Source organism: Anolis sagrei, chromosome 5, assembly GCF_037176765.1.
Source record: "Anolis sagrei isolate rAnoSag1 chromosome 5, rAnoSag1.mat, whole genome shotgun sequence".
NCBI classification, from domain to species: Eukaryota; Metazoa; Chordata; class Lepidosauria; order Squamata; family Dactyloidae; genus Anolis; species Anolis sagrei.
In genome coordinates this window covers 176954563-176978070 of record NC_090025.1, presented here as the reverse complement: position 1 = coordinate 176978070, position 23508 = coordinate 176954563, and the positions used below count along the sequence as shown (strand labels likewise).

The 23508-nt window shown below is 38.6% G+C and overlaps 1 protein-coding gene across 3 annotated transcripts in view; it reads right to left on the bottom strand.

The window, feature by feature from the left end:
- The window catches only part of IPO8 (importin 8), a 56144-nt gene that overhangs the window by 12208 nt on the left and 20428 nt on the right, over positions 1–23508 (bottom strand). For 2 of the 3 annotated variants that reach the window (XM_060776764.2, XM_060776766.2), the window contains exons 10-22: positions 23018–23117; positions 21640–21716; positions 20785–20901; positions 18818–18907; positions 18161–18326; positions 16853–17013; positions 16456–16581; positions 16185–16251; positions 14311–14436; positions 12251–12348; positions 10470–10565; positions 7083–7303; positions 287–492 (exon numbers count right to left, since the gene is read on the bottom strand). In XM_060776764.2, the coding sequence (XP_060632747.2) occupies positions 287–492; positions 7083–7303; positions 10470–10565; positions 12251–12348; positions 14311–14436; positions 16185–16251; positions 16456–16581; positions 16853–17013; positions 18161–18326; positions 18818–18907; positions 20785–20901; positions 21640–21716; positions 23018–23117 (1651 nt within the window). The remainder of the gene's footprint in view (positions 1–286; positions 493–7082; positions 7304–10469; positions 10566–12250; positions 12349–14310; positions 14437–16184; positions 16252–16455; positions 16582–16852; positions 17014–18160; positions 18327–18817; positions 18908–20784; positions 20902–21639; positions 21717–23017; positions 23118–23508) is intronic. The other variant, XM_060776765.2, reaches the window with a different exon arrangement.

The following is a 23508-nucleotide window of genomic DNA, read 5'->3' as shown; positions in this document are numbered from 1 at the left end:
GATGTTCTGGATACAAGAAAACTGAGAGTTAAAAATGAGACTGAAAATATGACACCAGTCCAGATTTCTCCAGCAATCCTGCAAACGATGAAGGAGATGAGGCAATGTGCCTATGAATACATCCCTCAAGAGATTTCGATACAAGCCCAGTTACTACTTGCTAGCCGAAAGATATGACATGCTGAGAATAATAGCTGAGAAAATAATCATTGCTGTAGCAACCATTTCCTCCTTTCCAGCTCCAAAATAATTTCAATCAGAATGTACAAAGGAATTTTTTTGGTACCATTATCTTCTGTGTCGTTCTTTTCAGCTTTAGCACGCTCTTCGTGTTCTGTATGCTGCCGGGTGGCACACACTTGTTTTAGGCCCAAGACCAAGAGGAGAACGGATGGAACAATTTGTGCAGCCACTGCGTCGACAGCAGGAGGTCGGTTTGGCAGCCCCATCAAGATGCTCAGTCCTATGATGCACATCTTCCTGTCATGAAGGCTGAAAACACACACACAGTTAGCAAAACATATCTATGGGTAAGACTTTCGCATGTAAGCTGGTTTGCTGTTTTACAGAAACAAGCTGGTTGAGCACTGGCTCTAACTATTATGCTTAACACAAATTATCTTGTGTTATTTTTATATTTAAGTTAAGATGATCAAAATAACAAACATCTTTTAAAGTGTTTTATTATTTTCAGCTTCCTTGAATACCTATTGCATGGAAAGGTGAGGTATAACAAACACATTTTACAAATAAGTCTTACAAAACCCAAAGGAAGCTCTAAGGGACAGTTGCATATAGATTTTCAAGTTCTTCAAGATCCTTCTGTATTTTTTTTCTTCTTTCTTTTTATGTTTCGAGAGACTAACTGCTTTGAAAAGCGTAAAACATGTGTTGTCAAAGGCTTTCATGGCCGGAATCACTGATTGCTGTGAGTTTTCCAGGCTGTATGGCCATATTCCAGAAGCATTCCCTCCTGACGTTCTTTTCCAGGCAGGAAGCAGCCAAGCCTTGAAGCTGCAAGGCTATTAAATGCTAATCAAGGTGATCAATTGCAACCTTCACTCTTGCCTCAAACAGACAAGAGTTCTTTCTCTTACCTTGGACATTCCACAGATATATAAACCCCACTTGTCTTATTTCCAACAGACCTCACAACCTCTGAGGATGCCTGCCATAAATACGGGTGAAATGTCAGAAGAGCATGCTCCTGGAACACGCTACAGCCTGGAAAACTCACAGCAACCAAGTAAAAACATGGTTCATTGTCTTTGCATTCTGAGTCAGGGTTGATAGGCACCTGCCCTGATGATACACAAGAAAATGTCTCTCCTTTAGATTGCTGCCTATCTGTAGCAGGTCACTGCAATCCAGTTGAACACCATCACCTTAGCTTGCAGACATCGTTGTAGGCATCGTTTCTGACAGTAAGTGAACAACAGAAGACAGTTCAGCAGGCCATATGCAAGTTCTCATTTGAAAATGTTTTATGTACCATAATTAACTTTAAACAGGCCAGGCTTTTCCACTGATTCAGAATGCAAAGATGATAAACCATGCTTTTACCCTGTTCTCAAAGCAGTGTATTGGTCTCTCAAAACATAAAACGGAAGAAAGAAAAGGTGGCAGAACCTTTGATTTTTATGAGGGTTTTTTATATAAATCTAGGTTGCTTTTAAAAAAGCATAACTTGCAAGCAGTCTGTTGCTAAACAAATATATGCAGCTACTAATGAGGTGGATGCCGGCCCTTTGGCGAATTATAATGACATGGGGCCAGCTACATATCTGAGCGCAAAATTAATATGAACTAGGTTAAAAAAAGGAATACTACATTCTATAATTAAAATTAGCAGAAAGAGAGAAACAAACAAGGAACTGGAGTGGGAGATGGGAGAAAAGAAAAGAAAAGAAAAGAGGAGCTAGACCTTTTGTGGCTTTGATCAAGGAAGCAGTAGAGGTGCATGCTTCTAAAAAAACCCAGGAAATTCTGCAAGAATTCTCAGACAAAAATGCATGAATCCAACGGAGGAAGGAACAATAGTGACATTTCATCTTTGTTTACATTTATACGACTAGAAGTTTCCAAATGGCTGCGCCTGCGCAGAAGATAACCCATATGTGCACTTTCACATACACCACGAAGAAGAAGGGTATATCCAAATGGGTTTTAGCAAGAGGGAGATCACAAAACAACAACGGATAGAGTGGGCAAGAACCTTGTGAGGCTTAAAAAAAAGTGTGGCACAGATTGGATATGTCCTCAGTGTCTTCTGGAATTTTAGGAAAGTTATAGTCTAGAACAGTGGTTCTCAACCTTCCTAATGCCGTGACCTCTTAATACAGTTCCTCATGTTGTGGTGACCCCTAACAATAAAATTATTTTCATTGATACTTCATAAATGTAATTTTGCTACTGTTATTAATCATAATGCAAATATCCAGTATGGAGGATGTATTTTCATTCACTGGACCAAATTTGGTGCCAATACCCGATACGCCCAAATTTGAATACTGATGAGGTTGGGGAGGATTGATTTTGTCATTTGGGAGTTGTAGTTGCAGGAGTTTATAGTTACCCTACCATCAAAAAGCATTCTGAACTCCACCAACAATGGAATTGAACTAAACTTGGCACACAGAACTCCCATGACCGCCAGTCATGGGAGTTGACCTGGAAGTGTTTGGTGTGCATTGACCTTGAGTTTTGGAGTTGTAGTTGACCTACATCCAGAGATCACTGTGGACTCAAACAATGATGGATCTGGACCAAACTTGGTATGAATACTCAATATGGCCAAATGTGAACACTGGTGGAGTTTTGGGCAAATAGAGCTTGACATTTGGGAGTTGTAATTTCTGGGATTTATAGTTCACCTATAATCAAAGAGCATTCTGAACCCCAACGATAGAACTGGGCCAAACTTCCAACAGAGAACTCCCATGACCAACAGAAAAGACTGTTTTCTGAGATCTTTGGCTGCCCCTCTGACATCCCCCCCCCCCCCCGGGGTCATGACTCCCAGGTTGAGAAACGCTGGTCTAGAATAAATGAGAAATTATCCCCAAAATGAATTGAGGGAAATGATGATCAGAAGGAATAGTCTTTAGCATTCACCATGGAAGAGAATACAAATTCCCACTCATGAATTATAGAGAGATTTACACCATAACCTGATTTCTTTCTCCCAACTAGGCTGATTTTGTTTGCTTTGGAGACTGAAATTTTTGCCTTTTCCCTGCAAAGAATGTGCCCCACCATAGAACTAGAGTAACCTCATTAGGATGGCTGCCACTACAAAACCACTCCCTGACAGTTTCCACCTTCATTAAAAGGGTGCCCTGCAAGGCAACCCACATAAGAGATAACCTTCAGACCATAGGCTTTCTTCAACAACTAACTGCTGAGATAGTTTAGTAATTAGGCAAAAGTAATGAGGCACGCTATGAGTAAAAGATCTGTACTTTGACCTACCACAAACCCACTAGCTCCTTAAATGTCATAAATAGAGGACAGTTGTCATTTATTCTAGAAGTGTGCACAACTCAAATAATTGCACATGTGAGTAAAACTAGTGTGGTCATTACTGACACCATGAATCAAGCTCATGTATGGGTCACCTGAGTTTATCATCATTAATAATAACCACATGGTGCTATTTGTTTATTTTCTTATTTACTGCATTTTTACCCTGCTCTATTGCAACCCCGAAGGGGACTCAGATGCTAGAAGGATCTTCCTTCAGAAACCTTATGAAGTACTCCTTCTTGATCGTCAAATGACACATGAGAAAAAAGGGCCATGAGATGCACTTTTGGCCAGCTTGTGCTTCTGCACACAACTGCTAGTAGCTCACAGGTCAAATCAGAACATGGAACATTACTGTATATACTTGAGTATAAGCAGACCCGAATTTAAGTTGAGGCACCTAATTTTACCACAAAAAACTAGGAAAACATATTGACTCGAGTATAAGCTGGGGGTGGGAAATGCAGAAGCTACTGGTAAATTTTAAAATAATAGATACCAATAAAATTACATTAATTGAGGCCCCAGTAGGTTAAATGTTTTTGAATATTTACATAAAAGTGTAATTTAAGATAAGACTGCCCAACTCTGATTAAACCATTATTCTAACCTTCTTCAATTTAAATAATAAAGACAGTTAAATAACAAATATAATAAAATAATAATAGAGTAAAATAATGTAAATGAAAGAATAATAATAAATAGAGTAAAATAATAAATGTAATAACAATAATAACGGAGTAAAATAAATGTAATAATAATAATAATAATAATAAATAAAATAATACATATAATAAAATAATCTTAATAATAGAGTAAAATAATGGAAATGTAATAATAATAAATAATAAATAATAAATAATAAAATAATAATAAAAATGTAATCAAAATAATAATAAAAGAGTAAAAAAATAATAATTTTGATTCAAGTATAAGCTGAGAGTACCTCTTAAAAGGATGGTCTATTGCTTTTGTTCTAATTTCAAAACCACCCCAGCTTTCTTCTTTTTAAAAACAGAAATGTATATCTCTGATAAGATTTTAAATGCAGCTGCAAGGGGGGGGGGGGGGGGGTCTTAATAATTTGTCCTTTTGTGCCCCATATCTTCAGGCTAATTGGAAATGATGCAAAATGCCACTTAAAGGGAGGGAAGTACATCACGTTAATTCCAACCAGAATTCTCTTATTAAGATTTAGCACAATAAGTCAAAAGGCCTTTTTAAATTCTTAAGATCATACTACAGTTAGTACACCTTGAAAAGCTGGATATTACCCCTAACCACAGAATGTAATAAAGGTAATAAAGTCATTTTACAACACACCAGAGCGGTAAACGTCACATTAAAACTACATTTATGAGATGCTATAACATTTTGCAGATATGTAACGTCAAATCCAAGACAAGAGCAAATATTACAATATGTCAAAGCAACCACAGCAATTAATGGTCTCTGTTTCCAATTAAAGGCTTCTTGCTAGAGAGCAACTTTGAAGGACTCCTGCCTATTGCTATTATGGGAATCCTCTACATAAAACAATTTCTGATGGACTATGTATACATTTTATTTTTATTTATTTATTTAATTTATACCCCACCTTTCTTCCAATATGGGAAACACAAAGAACCACTGAAAGATGGCCATCCAGCCTCAGTTTAAAAGCCTCTTAGGAAGGAGCTTCTGCCACACTTTGAGGCAGAGAGTTCCACTGCTGAACAGCTCTTATTGTCAGGAAGTTCTTCCTAATGGTTAGGTGGAATGTTCTTTCCTGCAATTTGAACCCATTGCTCTGAGTCCTAGTCTCCAGGGCAGCAGAAAACATGCCTGCTCCCTCTTCCTTATGACATCCTTTCACATATTTATTCATGACAGTCATGTCACCTCTCAACCTTCTCTTCTGCAGGCTAAACATCCCCAACTCTTTAAGACACTCTTCATGGGGCATGGTCTCCAGACCTTTGATAATTTTAGTTACCCTCATTCGGACACCTTACAGGTGTCAATATTTCTCTTAAATTGTGGTGCCCAGAACTGGACATGGTATTTCAGGTGAGGTGTAACCAAAGCAGGATACAAAGGAACAATAACTTCCCTCGATCTAGCCAATATATTCCTTTTGATGCAGCCCAAAACCCCATTGGATTTTTTAGCTGTTCCATCACACTGTTGACCCATGTTCAACTTGTTGTCCACAAAGACTCCAAGATCTTTAACAGGGACTGTTGTCGAGCCATTTGTGCCTTCAGTATCTCGCTGAATACTGACATCCATCATTAATGCCTGTCTCTTTGAACATTCCTATCCATGGGATCACACTAAGTGTTTGCCTAAATTTCCTGAATTTCCTAAAATCTAGAATGCATGTCTGACTTCTCTTAGTTTCCAATTTTCTCTGTATCACAAACCACAGGAGTACATGGTCACTCCCACCTAGGGATGCAATATATAGGCATCAGTGGAGACACCTCTTCCCTATGATAAACTCCTTCAAGGGTGAATTTCCCTTCCAAGAGGTAGATTTTTCACACTTAGTGTTGTCTCATCCCAGTCTGGGGAGAGCAGGTTGAGCTCCCTCTGTCAGCTCCAGCTCCCCAGGCAGGGACATGAGAGTAGCCTCCCACAAAGATGGTAAAAACATCAAAACATTTGGGCGTCCTTTGGGCAACATCCCTACAGATGGCTAATTATCTCACACCAAAAGCGACTTGCAGTTTCTCAAGTCGCTCCAGACACCAACCCCCACCCCACCCCCCCGTAAAACCCTGTTCTTAACTATGAGTTGTTTGTAAGTTAGAGGTTTGTAACTCGGGGACTGCCTGTATTATTAATGCATCTTAATATTGAATTTAAATATGCCCATATATACTTAAGAGTATAAGCTGACCCAAATATAAGCCAAGGCACCTAATTTTACCACAAAAAAACCCTGAGAAAACATATTGACTCAAGTATAAGCCAAGGGTGGGAAATGTGCCAGCTACTGGTAAATTTCAAAATAAAAATAGATACCAATAAATGTACATTAATTGAATCATTATATTTACATAAAACTGTAATTTAAGACAAGGCTTCAAATCTGATTAAAGCATTCTTCTAACCTTCTTCAATGTAAATGTGCTTATGTATCCTTCCAATAATAATAGAGTGAAATAATAAATGTAATAATAACAATAATAATAATAATAGAGTAAAATAATAAATGCAATAATAATAATAATAATAATAATAGAGTAAAATAATAAATGTAATAATAAATAGAGTAAAGTAATGTAAATGTAATAATAATAATAAAAAATAGAGTAAAATAATAAATGAAGCAGTAGTAATAAATAGAGTAAAATAGTAAATAACCTTGGCTCAAGTATAAGCCGGGGGGGGGGGGGACGGACGGACTTTAAGCCCTAAAAAGGGTTGAAAAACTTGGCTTATATTTGAATATGTATAGTAAGTTGCTTTGGGAACTAGTCTCTGAAAACTGCAATTAAATATTTAATATTTTCACAGGAATCTCTCAAGGTTAAAAAAGAAAAAGGAGAATAAAGCATATTGACACTTACCCAAGAAAACAATCTGTATCATTCATCCACTGATTTATAAACTGTGCAGTGATTGGTTCTGGGTTGTGAGGAAATCGGATATTCTCTAACGTGTGCAAAAGGAGCGCGGGATTATAATAAAGAGCAGCAATGGCAACCTGCAGACACATGGTGCGGAGCTCGCTGGTTTTGACGCCTCGTGTTAAGCGTTCTAGAACAGCTTCGACAAAGAGAGGGATACACTGGGGATCGACAAAGGAGATGTTCAGAGAGGAAGGGAAAAGGAAAAGGACAAAAGAAACACGTTTAGATACTTTTCAAAGCATTAATTCCCCAACCTGTTGGAATCAAATATAATTGTCTTTCATTAAATGCTTTCATGTTACCTGCAATTCTGTGTGTGTGTGTTGTGTGCCTTCAAGTTATGTCCACCCAAAGAGAAAAGTATTACGAGGCTTTCTTGACAAGATGTGTTCATGGGGGTTGGCTTCTTTGAGGATGACTATGTCTAATATTTTTTGGTGGGTTTCTATGGCTAAGCTGGGACACAAATCCTGATCTCCAGAGTTATTATTCAACACTCAGACAATTACACCATGCTTGAAGGGAAATTATAGTATTATTGCAGAAGAACCTAGCTTCACAGGGCTTGGAAACCTGGCACTCTGGTTTTTCTCTTTCCCTCTGGTCTTTTCTCCTTTACTTCCTTAGCCCTCTTTTTTGCTAGTTTTTCTTGTTCATTTAGCTCCCAGCCCCTAACTCAGCAGCAGGCTTGTTTATTTCTCTCTGCCTTTTAACTGTCTGAAGAGTTTGGGGACCCTGCTGAGCATCACCTACGGCTGCTTAGAGGTTTTCTGGAGATACACATTTGCAAGGCTTGTTTGCATCTTCCTCATTGCTAATAAATAAAAGTAGTACTGCAGGGCACAGTCAGATTTCACGTAAATAAAATTAATTAGCCTATTTAATTAAAGAAAAACAATCCTTAGGGTCCTTACAGGTTTCAAAGTTAGCCAATAAAATGAAAACAGTCAGGCATACATTCTGTAGGTCTTGTCAGAACTTGACCACAGAATTGCACTAGAGAGGATTTACTAATGTCCAAAGACGTATTCTCTCCAGGAACCTCTAGAGAAAATATTTTAAGTAGCAGTTGACGATACAATCAAATTGGGGGACCCAGAGATTCCTATAGAGAATATATTCATCACATCCATGAATATACATATCTATAAAAGTTTAATCCACAAGTGTGGAGGGCTAACTATGTTAAAACATAAGCAAAGCACCGCTTGTGCCATCTGGTGGTTGTAACATCTAGTAACATTCCGATATTATTAGAACAGACTTATAGAATCATAGTGTTGGAAGAGACTTCTTGACAGGCCAACCACCCTCTGTCAAGAAGAAGGAAATCGCATTCAAAGCACTCAAAGCATTCAAGGATATGTTGGGTTGCTCTTAATTACTGTTAACTGGCTTGGATTTCACAAATAGGTGTGGTGGACCTGCTCCTTGTGCCATCCTGTCAACAGGTTGTTACCAATCCTGCAATGCCAGAAATACAGCTTAATGGTGTAACATTAGAAAATGTTGACCATATCTGCTACCTTGGCAGCCACCTCTCCACAAAATTCAACATTCACACTGAAATACAATGCCGCCTAAGCTCGGTGAGTGCAACATTTTTCTAAATGAAGCAGAGAGTGTTTGAGGACCGGAACATCCATAGGGATACTAAGGTGCTTGTTTATAAAGCTATTGTACTCCCAACCCTGCTATACGCCTGCGAGATGTGGACTGTCTACAGACGTCACATGCAACTCCTGGAACTCCATCAGCACTGCCTCCGGAAAATCCTGCAAATCTCTTGACAAGCGGACAAGTAGACAAGCGGACAAATGTCAGCGTGCTGGAAGAAGCAAAGATCACCAGCACTGAAGCGATTATCCTTTGCCATCAACTCGCTGGACTGGCCACATTGTCCAAATGCCCAATCACCATCTCCCAAAACAGTAATTCTACTCCCAACTAAAGAACGGAAAACAGAATGTTGGTGGACAGAAAAAGAGATTTAAAGAAAGGCTTAAAGCCAACCTAAAAAAACCTGTGGCATAGACACCGAGAACTGGAAAGCCCTGGCTCTTGAGTGCGCTAACTGGAGGTGAGCTGTGACCAGCAGTGTTGCAGAATTTGCAAAGGCACGAATGGAGGGCAAAAGGGAGAAATGTGCCAAGAGGAAGGTGTGAGAAGCAAACCCTGATCGGAACCACCTTCCACCTGGAAACCAATGTCCTCACTGTAGAAGAACGTATGGATCAAGAATAGGGCTCCATAGTCACCACAAAGACACTGCACTTGGAAGGCCATCATACTCAAGACAGCAAAGGAGGGCTTAAGCAAGTAAGTACCATCACAACCCATTCTAACAGGAATCAAATCAGGAGAGGAAGCTTCCCCACTCCCTGACTCAAGTCCATGGTAGAAGCAGCAACATAAGAAAGTGGCAAAGACATCAGATGGCAGGCATGTCTAAACAATCCCAGAATAGGATTAGATAAAAAAAACCTTGACAGTTACTGCATCTGGAAATCCCTCCCAAAGAAGGCATGCATATCCTGCACCCTTGTTAATGGGTTTTCACCATACAACAAAGTCCTTCCGGTATAGAAAAGTGTTTTAGTTTTAGGAAAGTTATTTTAATTTGGAAACAGTTTTTACAAGATGGCTTTATTTCTGCCCTGGTGTTCTATGCCTTATTGGCTTTTCTGGGTTTGTATTATTGTTGTTGTTGTTGTTGTTAGATACATAACAATATTAGTCCACAGCAAACAAAATCACTATACTGGCTTTTGTATTTGATCACATGTCGGACATTTCTCAAGTGTGTAATGTATCGGCAAATAATGCATGCAGATCTAAGTAGAGTGGCCTTTTGCAGCTGATAGATGGTAATTTTGTTGCTGCCGATTGTTTTTAAGTCCAGGCCAAGGTCTTTAGGCACTTTATCATCATCATCATCCTCATCATCATCGCAGGAGGATCATTGTATTGTAATATTGCTCTAACTACTGTTAACTGGTTTGGATTCTGCATGAATAATGTTTTGCAAAAGGGGAAGTGGGGTAAGTCATGACACAAGAGGGGCCTTCTTGGATCAGTCGATCCATTTAAAACAAGCTTTATGTCCATTTTCCCCAGGAAATTATCTTCTAAGTCTCAGACAAATCCCAGCTGGATTTAAAGTATTAAATGATTCTATGTGTCTGTGTCACAATGGAAATAAAAATGCTATCCTCTTAATATATACCACAACCCATATAAATCCTATATTCAGATATGTCATTTTTCAACCAATATCACAACTGTATCTTATAAGAAAAGCAAAGGTGTTGTGCAGCACATTACCTGATCAATGCCTCTCCCTTTGCATTGCAGAATAATGACCTCCAAGAGCTTGGCTGCATGACACTCGGCATCCTCGCCTGCGTCACCAGTTAATACCTAGCAACAAAAGCCATGACAAATTTAGAGAGTAGCTGACAAGGCAAAGACAATACTTCCTTGGAGAAATTAAAAAACATGGACACAAAAGACACTGATGCAGGCAAGGCGGCAGAGTGTATATGTAGAAACTACTTTGTGTAATTCATGTAACATTTGACAAGACACGCTTCATTAGAGAGGGCCCTTCCATGTGAATGATCTGCTATATGAGAAGACAATAAGATACGCATTTCGACTGCACTGAAAACAAAAAGTAGTTAGACCTCTGGTTTTTAAAGCCTGTTTTTGAACCTCACACTGCTGAATAGTTTCTAGCCAGTCTCCAACATGCAATTTTTAGGCAAAGTGTTGGATTCTCAGCTCCAGTAGTTTTCAGACCAGACAGATTGTCCCGATCCATTCTGAATCTTCAGGCATGGTTAGGAGATAACAAGGCCTGGCTCTTTACTTGCTCTGAGCTGATGCTCTATTCTAGATTTTAATTAGAACTTTAAAGGAGCAATCCAAGATGCTAAGTATCATTAAAGTAGAGTTCCTACCCTGCATGGCTAAAGGTGACACTAAACAGAACAGATTCACTGGTCCAGTCGCATTATCGTCACCAGGCAACACTGCTGCTAGGGCTGGAATTTATATATGACTTATACCTATGCAATCTGAAAGATCCTATATTTCCATACAAGCCTGCCTGAGTCTTATGACACAGACATGCTTGATGAGGACAGCCTTCTTGGTGACTGCTGTTAGGTCATGGAATTCCCCCGAATGTAGTTCCCCCCCCCCCTCTATATTCATTCTACCAGAAGGGAAAGAAGTTCTTATTAAAGCAGCACAAAACCTTTTAACTGGTGTTGGCAAAAGGATCTTTTAAAGGTATGTATAGTATTTTTATCTAAACTATGCTTTAACCCAGGGGTCCTCAAACTTTTTAAAAAGAGGGCCAGGTCACAGTCCCTCAAACTGTTGGAGGCCTGGATTATAATTTGAAGAAAAAAAATGAATGAATTCCTATGCACACTGCACATCTTATTTGGAGTTTGAAAAGCACTTAAAAACAATATAATGATTAAAATGAAGAGCAATTTTAACAAATATTTCAATGGGAAGTGTGGGCCTGCTTTTGGCTGATGAGATAGGATTGTTGTTGTTGTTGTGTGCTTTCAAGTCGTTTCAGACTTAGGCCGAGGGTCAGGTAAATGACCTTGGAGGGCTGTATCCGGCCCCCGGGCCACAGTTTGAGGAGCCCTGCTTTAACCATTTAAAATATTTTAGTTGAACTGTTAGCTAAATGCATTAAACTCTTCTATCACATATTGTTCTTGCATTTTTCCCAGTTCTATTATAAGTCATGTTGTGTGTCGTATTAAGAGAAATGTAATAATTCTCTTCCTCCTCCTTCCGCTTTTCCATCGTTATCACCATCACTTCTACAATCTAGATGGATATGGCTCTTGACTATACCTTCAGTGCACAAAACATCAAATATTCTCAGCATGTGTCCTTCAGTGACAAATAGTATATTTCCATTTCTGGAACTTTTTTTCTCTTATTATAAACAGAAATTAAAAACTTAAAACTGAACACAACTCGCTGTGGCCTTCCATTTTTATACATTTTAGTTCACGTTTTTGATCTCATTTTGGGTACGAAGTTTGAAAAAATTGAGCAGATGTAAAACTGACCTTTTTACACATACTGTAAATTATCTCCAGGTTTTTGGGATTTGACAGTAAAGTATCAGTATCAACAGTGACATAGTTGTGTAAGAGAGGCATCATATCTAGAAAGAGAAAAGCAAAATACTTATTTTTGAGAGCAATTTAAGACTGAATTCTGTTGTTCTCTTTTTAAACTACCCACTTCTCCATCATAAAACTTCTTAAATTCACAAAGAAACAGAGATTTTTCTATAGTGTATGCTGTAAAATATTTATATCTTGGTTTTCTTTTAAGATCTACAGGGAATTTCTAAAGAAGCTATCACATTTTTATCCTCCCAACAACCTTGTACGCAGAGCCTGGAAACTAACTTCCTGGAACTACAATCTCCGAAATCCCAAAGGCAACAGAGGCCTTGCGAGCTGAGCAATTCTAGAACTTCTGGTCTCCCCCCACCTTTAAAAAAGTAACTTTTCCAAGCTTGCTGGATAGTTTAAGTTTGGAGAGAGTGATTTTTCAATTGCTTGCCAGTAATGGGAGCGAGTATAACATAGTCATTTGACACTGGGTTCAAATCACTGTTCAAATCAATTGCGGAAACCCGTGGAATGGTTTTGGACAATTCACACACTTCTTCAAAGGAAGAAAATGGCAAAACTCTTCTGAAAATTTTCCCCAATAAAACCTTAAGATAGGGTTGTTGAAAGCTAAAGGCACATGACAACAGCAAAAATTGCTTGTAATCCTGGTAGCAACCTGAACCATAGCCTTCCTCAATCTAAAGCAGGCATGGGCAAACCTCAGCCCTCCAAATGTTTTGGACTTCAATTCCCACAATTCCTAACAGCCTACTGGGTATTAGGAATTGTGGGAGTTTAAGTTCAAAACACCCGGAGGGCCGAAGTTTGCCCATGCCTGATCTAAACCCTTTGCCCAATAATTGGTAAATGAATGCAACAGCAAGATGAAGTAGCTGTTTTAGCTAACATTTTTACAATCTATTCAATATTTAATTTTGTTCTGTTTGTTTTTTCATGTCAGGAGCAACTTGAGAAACTGCAAGTTGCTTCTGGCTTGAGAGAATTGGCCATCTGCAAGGACATATCCCGGGGACACCCGGATGTTTTGATGTTTTACTATGCTTGTGGGAGGCTTCTCTCATGTTCCTGCATGGCGAGCTGGAGCTGACCAGGGGAGCTCAACCCACTGTCCATAGATTTGAACCACTGACCTGCTGGTCAGCAATCCTGCTGACACAAGGATTTAACCATTGCACTGAACTGCTTTTATCCATATCACCCATTAATGATGGAAATTCTACATCAGTGTGTCGCAGTGTAAATAAGCACCAATGAAGGTATGTTCCACTTCCCTTATGCAACCTCTACACTGGATAGCAATGTAGTTCAATAAATGCATATAGGAATTGAATGCACATAGCCATCAACATATTTCACAATGCATATGTGCATACTACTCTTTTTATTGCACAACTGCATGCATTAATTGTGTGTCAAAGTCTGCTTCTGTCATCTTAGCCTTGGAAATGTCCACTAAAAGCACCCTCCTGTGCTCTGAACATCGCACTACAAACAACATCATTATGATTTTGACTATGACTATTAAATGAAGTATGCCAATGTGTAGAGAGATGGTAGAAGTATGGGGATAATTTCCGAATACAGATGAATGACTGAATAATGTTTGGGAGTAGGACATAAACAGATGTTTATCTCTCCCCGTGACTACCAAAATGAGAGGGAAATCTACAAAGTAAGGGAAATTATGCAAAATTATCTCAGTATTTATGGTTTACCTAGACTCATAAAATGGAAGAACACACAGGCTTACACAGGGAATAGCCAACCCTGAACACAGAATCGTGAGAGAGAAAAACCTTCAAGGTTGCTTTCACTCACCTGAGACAAATTGACAATTGCCACACTCTATCATAGCTTTCCAAACTACTGCAAGCCAACATTATCCTTCAATCAGGCTACTTCCACAACTCCGCTGCTTCAGTCTCATGGGTTATTATAACATTTATCAATTTGCTTTCAGAGTATACTACAGAACTCATTACCTACAAAGTACTCGAAGCAATCCTGCTGAAACACTTCATATAAGACACCCAAAAGCTGCCACATTTGTGGTGAAATAAGGTGGCATGTCAAGCTGTATGCGAGAGAGAGGATTTCTTCATAGAATTCTGAAGGGAAGCAAGAAACACAGAGAAAAATGAGATTTGGAAAGGTGGCTTTACAAATTTCACACACACTACAGGGGTATTTTCTAGACACATTTGTGCAGCAATTTTAACTCAAAGCTATCTTTTGCTATGGTATTTTGATAGCAGGGTTACCAAGTTATGTGGCGAGACACGAGGGTAAGCTAATCAACTGCACTGAACAGATTTGATTCAGAGCTTAAATAAAAACACTCATTAAGTGGATGCATAGAAAAATTAAAGTGGTGGGACAAAGCAACTTTATTTAACATTCCTCCTGCTACTCTGCTGACTTGTCTTGACTGAGAAAGCACTCTGAACAAATCCTCAAGAGGTTTAAAGAGAGTGCAATGATTATTTAGAGCAGATAGGAAACCAGTCAATGGACCTAAGCTCCCCAGCAACAGTCAGCAAAAACAAAAGGGAAGAATGGGAGACAGGACTACATACTTTCAGTCACTCACTGAAATTTCCAACATTACTAAGCTATCCAAATCTTAGTGGCCATGATAACTGGGTGAATTCCGGGATCAATAACTTTTCTAAGTTCCGGTCGACTATCTTGGGTATATATGGAAGACTAAAGCAGGCAGGCTCTTCCAAGGGTGGCATGTACACTGATGGTGCTACAATGGATAATTATAGGTAAAGGTTTCCCCTGACATTAAGTCTAGCCGTGTCTGACTCTGGGGGTTTGTGCTCATCTCCATTTCTAAGTCGAAAAGCCAGCGTTGTCCTTAGACACCTCCAAGGTCATATGGCCAGCATGTCTCCATGGAGCACCGTTACCTTCCCGCAGAAGTGGTACCTATTGATCTACTCACATTTGCATGTTTCCGAACTGCTCGGTTGGCAGAAGCTGGGCATAACAGCGGGAGCTCACCCTGCTCCCGATTCGAACCACCGGCCTTTTGATCAGCAAGTTCAGCAGCTCAGCGGTTTAACCCTAGTGGCAGCCCTATTATCCATATAAGGTCACTATCAGGGAGCCCTATATGGATAATTATAATGATGGATTATTTGTTCAATGTTCTCTCTCAAAGAAAAGGCCTCATGAACAAAGGATGCATCTACATTTTAGAATTAATGCAGTCTACCACTACTTTAACTGCCATGGTTCAATACTATGGGATCCTGGAATGTACAGTTTGGTAAGGCACAGCACTCTTTGGTGTGATGCAAGAAGTACTGCTTGAATACCAAGCAAAAAGTGGGTGCTAGAAATAATACCATACGAAAGCTGACTGGCAGAACCTGGGGATCACAACCAGACACAGTGAAGACATCTACCCTTGTGCTTTGCTATTCTGCTGCTGAGTATGCATGCCCAATGTGCAAGACATCTCACCACATTAAAACAGTAGATGTAGCTCTTAATGAGACATGCCCTACACTGCTGGAGAAATTATACTGTTTAGCCAGTATTGCACCACCTGACATAGGTTGGGAAGTAGCAACCTGTAATGAAAGGACTAAGGCATTGACATCTCCAGTCCATCTTCTGTTCGAATATCAGCCAGCACACCAATGCTTTAAATAAAAAATAGCTTACACCTACAGAGATACTCGCAGGAACAAGTGAGAGTCCAAAAGTGGCAGGTGAACTGTAATATATTCCACATCAGGTTTAAAAGTAACTTGGATCTCTCCCATACAAATAAAATCTATCAATATTTCCAAGCAAACAATCTACAAATATATTTTAAAAGACTTGCTTTGAAAAAAAGTACCTATTACGTGCTTTTGCAAGACAAGACCAATTATTTGTAAGCAAATGCTCTCCAACTGTTGAGTTATCTGGAAGAGGAAAGAAAGATCACTTGTATCAAATTTTTATACTGAAATCACTAATGTTCTCTGTTTAAATCAACCATTTATCTCGCAAGCTTTACTTTATTTTACTTAATTCGCTGAAAATCTGCATGCAAAGATCCCGGAGGCAGACTAGATCCACACAAGATCTCCTATTGCCTTGCATCTAAGGTGATAAAGAAGACTCACCTCCTTGTGGTCTTGCACAACAGTCAGGATCGTGTCAATTGTATGCAGGATCCCCATGGCCATAACAGTTTTATCCTCCATTTCTTCATACTCTTCACTTTGAAGAACTTTGCCAAAGATTTCTGCCTAAAGAAATCAAATTATATATAGGGTGAATTGAAGAAAGAATCCTGGCAAAATAGAGGCTCTCCTTCTTTCTTATATGACAGAAAATAGATTCCAGAACTCTTGCAAAACAGATCAGGTGTAGTGATCTGAATTGGGAATTGGCCATTTCAAAACTGAAACTAACAGAACTTGGAAGCATCTGCCCAAGCAACTGCACCTCAACACTACTACCCTGCAAAGTAGCATTCCCATGTCCGACACATCCCTCAACAAACAGTTCAACTCTTACCAAATGTTGTGTCATTTCAACAGCAATTGTTGCTACTTCCTGGCTATATTCACAAATCAGCTTCTGGATTACATTAGTGAGATCATCGTTCTCAGTCTCTCGGACAACAAGCAGTAGCTCCTGCATAACAGCCCTGATGTAGGGCTTAATGTATTCTTTTGCTAGAGAAATAGAGGAAATAGAGAGGTATTAAAAAAGAGGTGACACCTGGGATCTCTTGACAATGGTTATAGTCCCTTGTTAGTATTTTATGATCTATATGCAGGCATGCACAGTCTGCCTTCTCTTTCTGAAGGCTAGTGAGGTCCTCACTACCTCTGAGGATGCTTGCCATAGATGCAGGCAAAACGTCAGGAGAGAATGCCTCTAGACCATGGCCATATAGCCCAAAAAAACCTACAACAACCCAGTGATTCCGGCCATGAAAGCCTTCGACAATAAATCAAGGTTGAATATATGTGAGCATATAATTAAACCACTAACGGCCAGTACATGTCACCTTTATCCCAATACGACACCCAAGGAAGCTTATAGTACAAGAAGAACACTATGAGGTCAGAGAGCAGAGAGTCAAGACCAAGATGCACTTATAGTAAGTCAATCTGGAAGGTATATAGGCATGTAGAAAGAGGAGGGCTGTGTTTATGCTTTTAAAAAACCCATAGGTACAGAAAAGGAATAATATTTTTATAAGATCAATCAGACACTTAAAGGAAGACTCATATCCACCAAAAGTATGTGATCTTCAAAACCATTCCTCTATAGGTTGAACTTACACTCTCTAATGACTGTGCTTCTTTCAAGCTCAGCAGATATACCAAATCATACACCATGTTCAGTCTAACTTACTCTAACATAATCACATTTATTTTCTCAAAGTCCTTAAAACCCAAATACACAGACAAAAGTCAATGGGAACAAACTGTGCCTAAAGGCAGATGTTCTAATGATAGGTCAGAGAAATGGGCAAAATAAATCATAGGGTGGCGGTGAGGGGAGTTAAACTGGAAGCAAATGACTCTGGCCTGGAATGAGTCCTAATGGCATTTAAAATGAGAAAAGACAGGGAAATACATGTGTCAAAGGAAATTGTCAGATGCAAAAAGGAAGAGCAGTTATGAACAATATAATAGGTTTAGAAAAAGGACACTAGAATTACAGGGAGAGGACAAGAAAAGGAGGAGGAAGAAAATCATACATATACTTAAAAGCAAAAAGGAAATAGCCTGCTTTGAAGATGGTAGAGAAAATGATTTCAAAGCAGAGCACAAAAAAAGGTGAGGAAAGCCAAAGAAACAGAACTCAAACCTTGCTCTTGGTGGCTTATTAAAGACTGAAGTGCAATGGCTGCCTCTACTTTCACAGGCATTTCTTTGTCATCAATCAGGCATTTCTTTGTCAGCTCCACAGCATTCCGCAGGTTGAGTTCATTGTGAAATTTCAAAGAGCTGAATGAATGAAGAGTCCAACAGGACTGAGGGATAAGAAAAAAAAAACAAGCAAATGAAACAGTGCCAAAGTTTGATTATTATTTTCAGAAACTTGTTGCGGGTGCTAGCAGTCTCAGCTTAGTTTTAGAACTACCTAAGTGACTTACACAGTTCAATTAAACACATCTACACAAATGAACATTTGTAATACAAAAATACTTCTATGAGTGAAAATGGACCCATGAGCATGTGCAAGGTATAATCATTCATATGGCAAATGCTGTGGTACATGTTCCCTTGATTTTCAGGATGGATTCTGAGAGTCAGGATGAGGGACTATAATAGGAAAAAGCAGTTAAAAGGCCCCCATGTCTCCTTTGAAACAATAAACAGGACAATTACTACCACAAGGAAAGTAATTGGATATTAACTCAAAGCTTTCTAAAATTAGCTGAAAAAACTATAGTGGAGGGCATCCTTCCTTGTTGATATTAACACATCACCACTGAATAATGTATATAGTTTGGTTACTTACTCTTGCTCTCAGATATCCCAGATTTGACATAAACAATGGGAAGACATGATTCTGCAGCATCAGCTCCATTTGATCCTTGAATACACTCTTCTGATGGAATTAGCAGAAGCCATAAAAATAATTAATCACTATTTTGATACACAGTACAATGTCTCTGGAGTAAATCATCAATACAAATTAAATTAGCCATCTAGCTTAAAGTTCACTCTTTAAAGATATTCTAGTAGACAACAGATATAGAATATTTCATTGCTTAGGTTCAAAGTGACACATTACTGTTCTTGATGGGGTTGCCCTCCATCTAACAAATTAGGCTTGTAGTTTGGGGTTGCTCCCAAAACGGCAGGTTGCCAAAGTGGTCAAGAGTACCTTTGTCCAGCTTTGGCTAGAGCACCAGCTGCTTCTTTCTTGGGAAAGACAGTTTTGGCCAAAGTCGTTCATGCCTCAGATGTCTCTTAATTAGACTACTGCAATGTGTTCCACATGGGCTGCCCTTGAAAAATGTTAGGAAGCTGTAGCTAGTGCAAAATCCAGCAGCCAGACTGATGTCGGATGTGCACTTTAAAAACAATATAACTCTGGTTCTGCAATTTGTAGAATCTACACTGGCTTTCAATTTGCTTCCAAGCTCATGTTGAGGTGCTGGTGTTGACCTAAAAAAGTCCTAAAAGATGTGGGCCCATGATATCTGAAAAACTGCCTTCTCTTCAGAGGAGGCCCTGTAGTATCTCCCAACCTCTTGTGAAATTAGGGATTGGTGGGTACCTGCGACAGGGCTTTCACTGCAGCAGTGCCTCAACTATGGAACTCCTCACTCAAGGAAGTTGCATGGCCCTATCTCTTTTAAGCTTTCAGCAGGCAGACAAAACAGTGCTGTTCCGTATGGCATTCAGTGTTTGCAATTGTTCTTTAAAATGTTTAAAAACTGGTTCCTAGGGTTGTTTTAGATTGCTTTTAAGAGTTTTGAAGGGGTATTTAATGTATTATTAAATTATTTTATATTTATTTTTTAATTCATTTTTATTTGTTCATTGCCTCAGGAGCATTTGTGGACTGGAAGGCAATACAGAAATACACAAAATACAAAATAATGAATAAGAGCACTGTAAAGCTATTTTTGGAACTACAGTTCTAGAACCATGGAAGTCTACTTGAAGTGATGGAGGGAGATTGTGGGAGTTGTGGTGCAAAAAGTAACTTTATCGTAGAGCGAGGCTTCTTCCACACAGCTGAATAAAATTCCACATTATCTGCTTTGAACTGGAATATATGGCAGTTGGATTCAGATAACCCAGTTCAAAGCAGATATTGTGGGATTTTCTCCCTTGATATTCTAGATTATATGACTGTGTGGAAGGGCACCAAGCCTGCACAACCTAGTGTTGGGATCTCTAGCTCCCAGAAACCCTAGCCAGCTTGCCTAATGGTCAGGAATTCTGGGAACTGTCATGAAAACACTTGGAGGGCCACACGTTTTGCAGGCCTGTCTTAGACAAAAGAAACCTTTCCTGGAAACTTGTATAGAGATGAGAGAGCAAAACCTGTCCTCTACTGCTGTTGCAAAGTTTCCCTGAAATTTTCTCCTTTATTGAGACTTGGCCTGACAGCTTCATATTTAAGATGCATCAGAGTATTCTTGTAACCGCATATCAGAGATCTCTTTTCACTTTTGAAGACCAAAAACACACTTGTGAAATGCACCTGCTGAAATAGAGGGTAAATAAATGGAACTGAATGTTTAAATAAGATTCTAGTAGCTCTTTAACCACCTCTGATAGCATACAAATCAAAGATATGCATGCATATGGAGCAGAGGAACCACGAAATAACTTAAATTAGAATTAAAGAAGTACTGAACACACACCATCTGGACGTATACTTGTTTTTCAGAAATACACATATGCATTCTGGTTCCTACATCTAAACATGCAATCCAATAGCTAGCTTATGTGTAGTTAGTCATTTACCTTCAGCAAAATATCTGCTAGAGATCCTATCACATGTAATGCTCCATCTTTCTTCCTAGGATCAACATTGGGTTCAGTGAGGATCTGATAGCAAAATGCCATCATTTTTGGTAACACCTTAAAATGGGGGGGGGGGGGGGATAAAAAAATGAAGAAAATTACAACACTACTTTCTTTTCAGAAATAACTATAAGATATGTAGTTAGATAGTTAGATAGATATCTCTGCTTATGACTGTGACTCTCAATTTTGAAAGGGAAAACACATTTTTAAACTTGGGGAAGATTTTGCTACATTACAAAGGAAGGCTGAGAAAATACAAGAACAAGTAGATTTGTGTACTTATTTATGGGAAAGTTGACCTATCTCTGGGGTTTTTTTTTTGTTTTTTTTGGAGTGCTGAAACACATATTTCCTCTCACAAATAAAAAATACCAATTCTGTAGAAAGCAAAGTGATGATAAGAAAGAGAAACCAGGGGAAAACATTCATCCAAACCACATATCCACCTTTCGAAAAATAAAACAATCCAGGCACATTGTATCACCTTCTGAAACCGCAAACAGCTCTCTCTCATATATTTCTCAGACTCCTTCCACACAGCTGAATAAAATCCCACATTTTTTGCTTTGAACTGGAATACATGGAAATGTGGATTCAGACAGCCCAGTTCAAAGCAGATATTGTGGGATTTTATCTGCTCGATATTCTGGGTCATATGGCTGTGTGGAAGTGCTCTCAAAGACACCACACAGACAGAGATAGAGAGAATGAGGTGAATACAGATTCTGTCAAAAACCTCTGGTTGATCAAACCTGCAAATACCATAATGTTTTGACAATTTATAATAGGTACCTCTTTTCGCTTTTTTGCTGCAGTGTACAGAAGAAGCTGAGCTGCTGTTGATGGGGATGCATAATCCTCAAACACATCTTATGAAATTTCCAAAAAACAGAAAAGAAAATGTAAGTGAAAACTTTGAAGAAATCACTATGAAGTAGAGAAAACAAAGTACTATCTAGAGAAGGCATTGACAAACTTCATCCCTCCAGGTGTTTTGGACTTCAACTCCCACAATTCCAGGCCTCAGGCCCCTTCCAAGCTTTTGCTGACCAAGCTTTTGATTAGTAAAGTTACACAGTACAATAAATAAATATGGAATATGTGCAATCGACATTTGGAATGGCCCCGGTCGATGAGTTTGGATCATGTGATTTTAATGTTTATTTAGGTGGTTTTAATTTTCATGTCCTTGTATCTAAATGTTGTTTTATCTTACGTTTAATTGTCTTACCAATTTTAATGCATAGTTATATGTTTTGTTTAGATTTATGATTTGGTTTTATATGTTTGTGAGGGATTGAATTTTGCCATTATTTGTTGTAGACTGATTTGAGTCTCCCCTGGGGTGAGAAAAGCGGTATATAAATACAGTAAATAAATAAATAGTAATAATAAAATAAAATAATAAATGTAATAATAATAGAGTAAAATAATAAATGTAATATAATAATAATAATAATAATAATAATAATAATAGAGTAAAATAATAAATAACCTTGACTTGAGTATAAACCAAGGGGGGCTTTTTCAGCCCAAAAAAAGGGCTGAAAAACCTGGCTTATACTGGAGTATATTTGGTACATCCTACCCCAAGAGATTTTGCAATCCTTATGAAAAGAATCAGGAGGTGCCTATGGCCATACGATAATCCAACAAAACTTCACTGCCACCATCTTTCTTAACTGAAATCTAGTTATTTAACAGTAATGTTAGTATTGTTGAATGTTGTGTAAGTGGTGCTCTTGGCTAATTACCCCCATTACCTGTGGAAAATTTACTGTAATTTTAAATACTTTTCCCTTTCTCATCAAATAACTGTTTTATTGCTGACTTTTTAACCAAGTGTTTATAAAAATGAGTTTGCTACTCAACAAATATCACTAATGAGAGAAAACAGCTTGCAGCTACCATCCTAATGCATTTTTGTCCTCCCAGTTCCATCTCCCTTTTTGAAAGTTTGCTTTCTTTTAAAACACTCTCAGCTCATAGCTCATGAGGGATGGTTCACAGTTCAGGAAGCAGAAGCCATGGAAAGGAGAAGACTGGATAGCAAAACAGTGTTTGCCTTGCAATTGGGAGTGTTCATTTTCTTTATTTTAGTACCTTTACCATGTTATTAAAATAGAAACAAATACATAACTGTTGTTTAAAAGAAGAGCTAAATGAATACCAAATTTCATGCGGATATACTCATAGGGGTCCTCTTGCCAAAGCTCTTCATCTTCATCTCTATAACACATCAGGGAGAAGATCACATCTTCACACAATGCCTTTACAAAGAGGGAAAAAATGATGGCTCAGAGCGGGATAATTGCGTAACTCCACTGTTAAATACCTATCCCAAAAAGTTATCACAATAAAGCATCACAGTAAACAATACAGCATGCTACTCACTATAGTTACTTAATGTAGCAACTGACTGAGGTCTTCTCTATCACCTTCTCATATCTCCTGATTTGAAGTCCCCTCTGTCCACTATTATGGATCTGTGTCACTTTCTAATGGGATGAGATATAATCCAAGGCTCTTTTTTCTTATTTCTCCGACATTCAGGAGGAGGTATGCACTCCTTTATGTTTTCTAAATGCATATAGGAGTGTGTTTTGGAAAGTTAAAGCTAAAATCCCTTGCCTTGCTGTGATCAAAATGAAGTGCTATGAG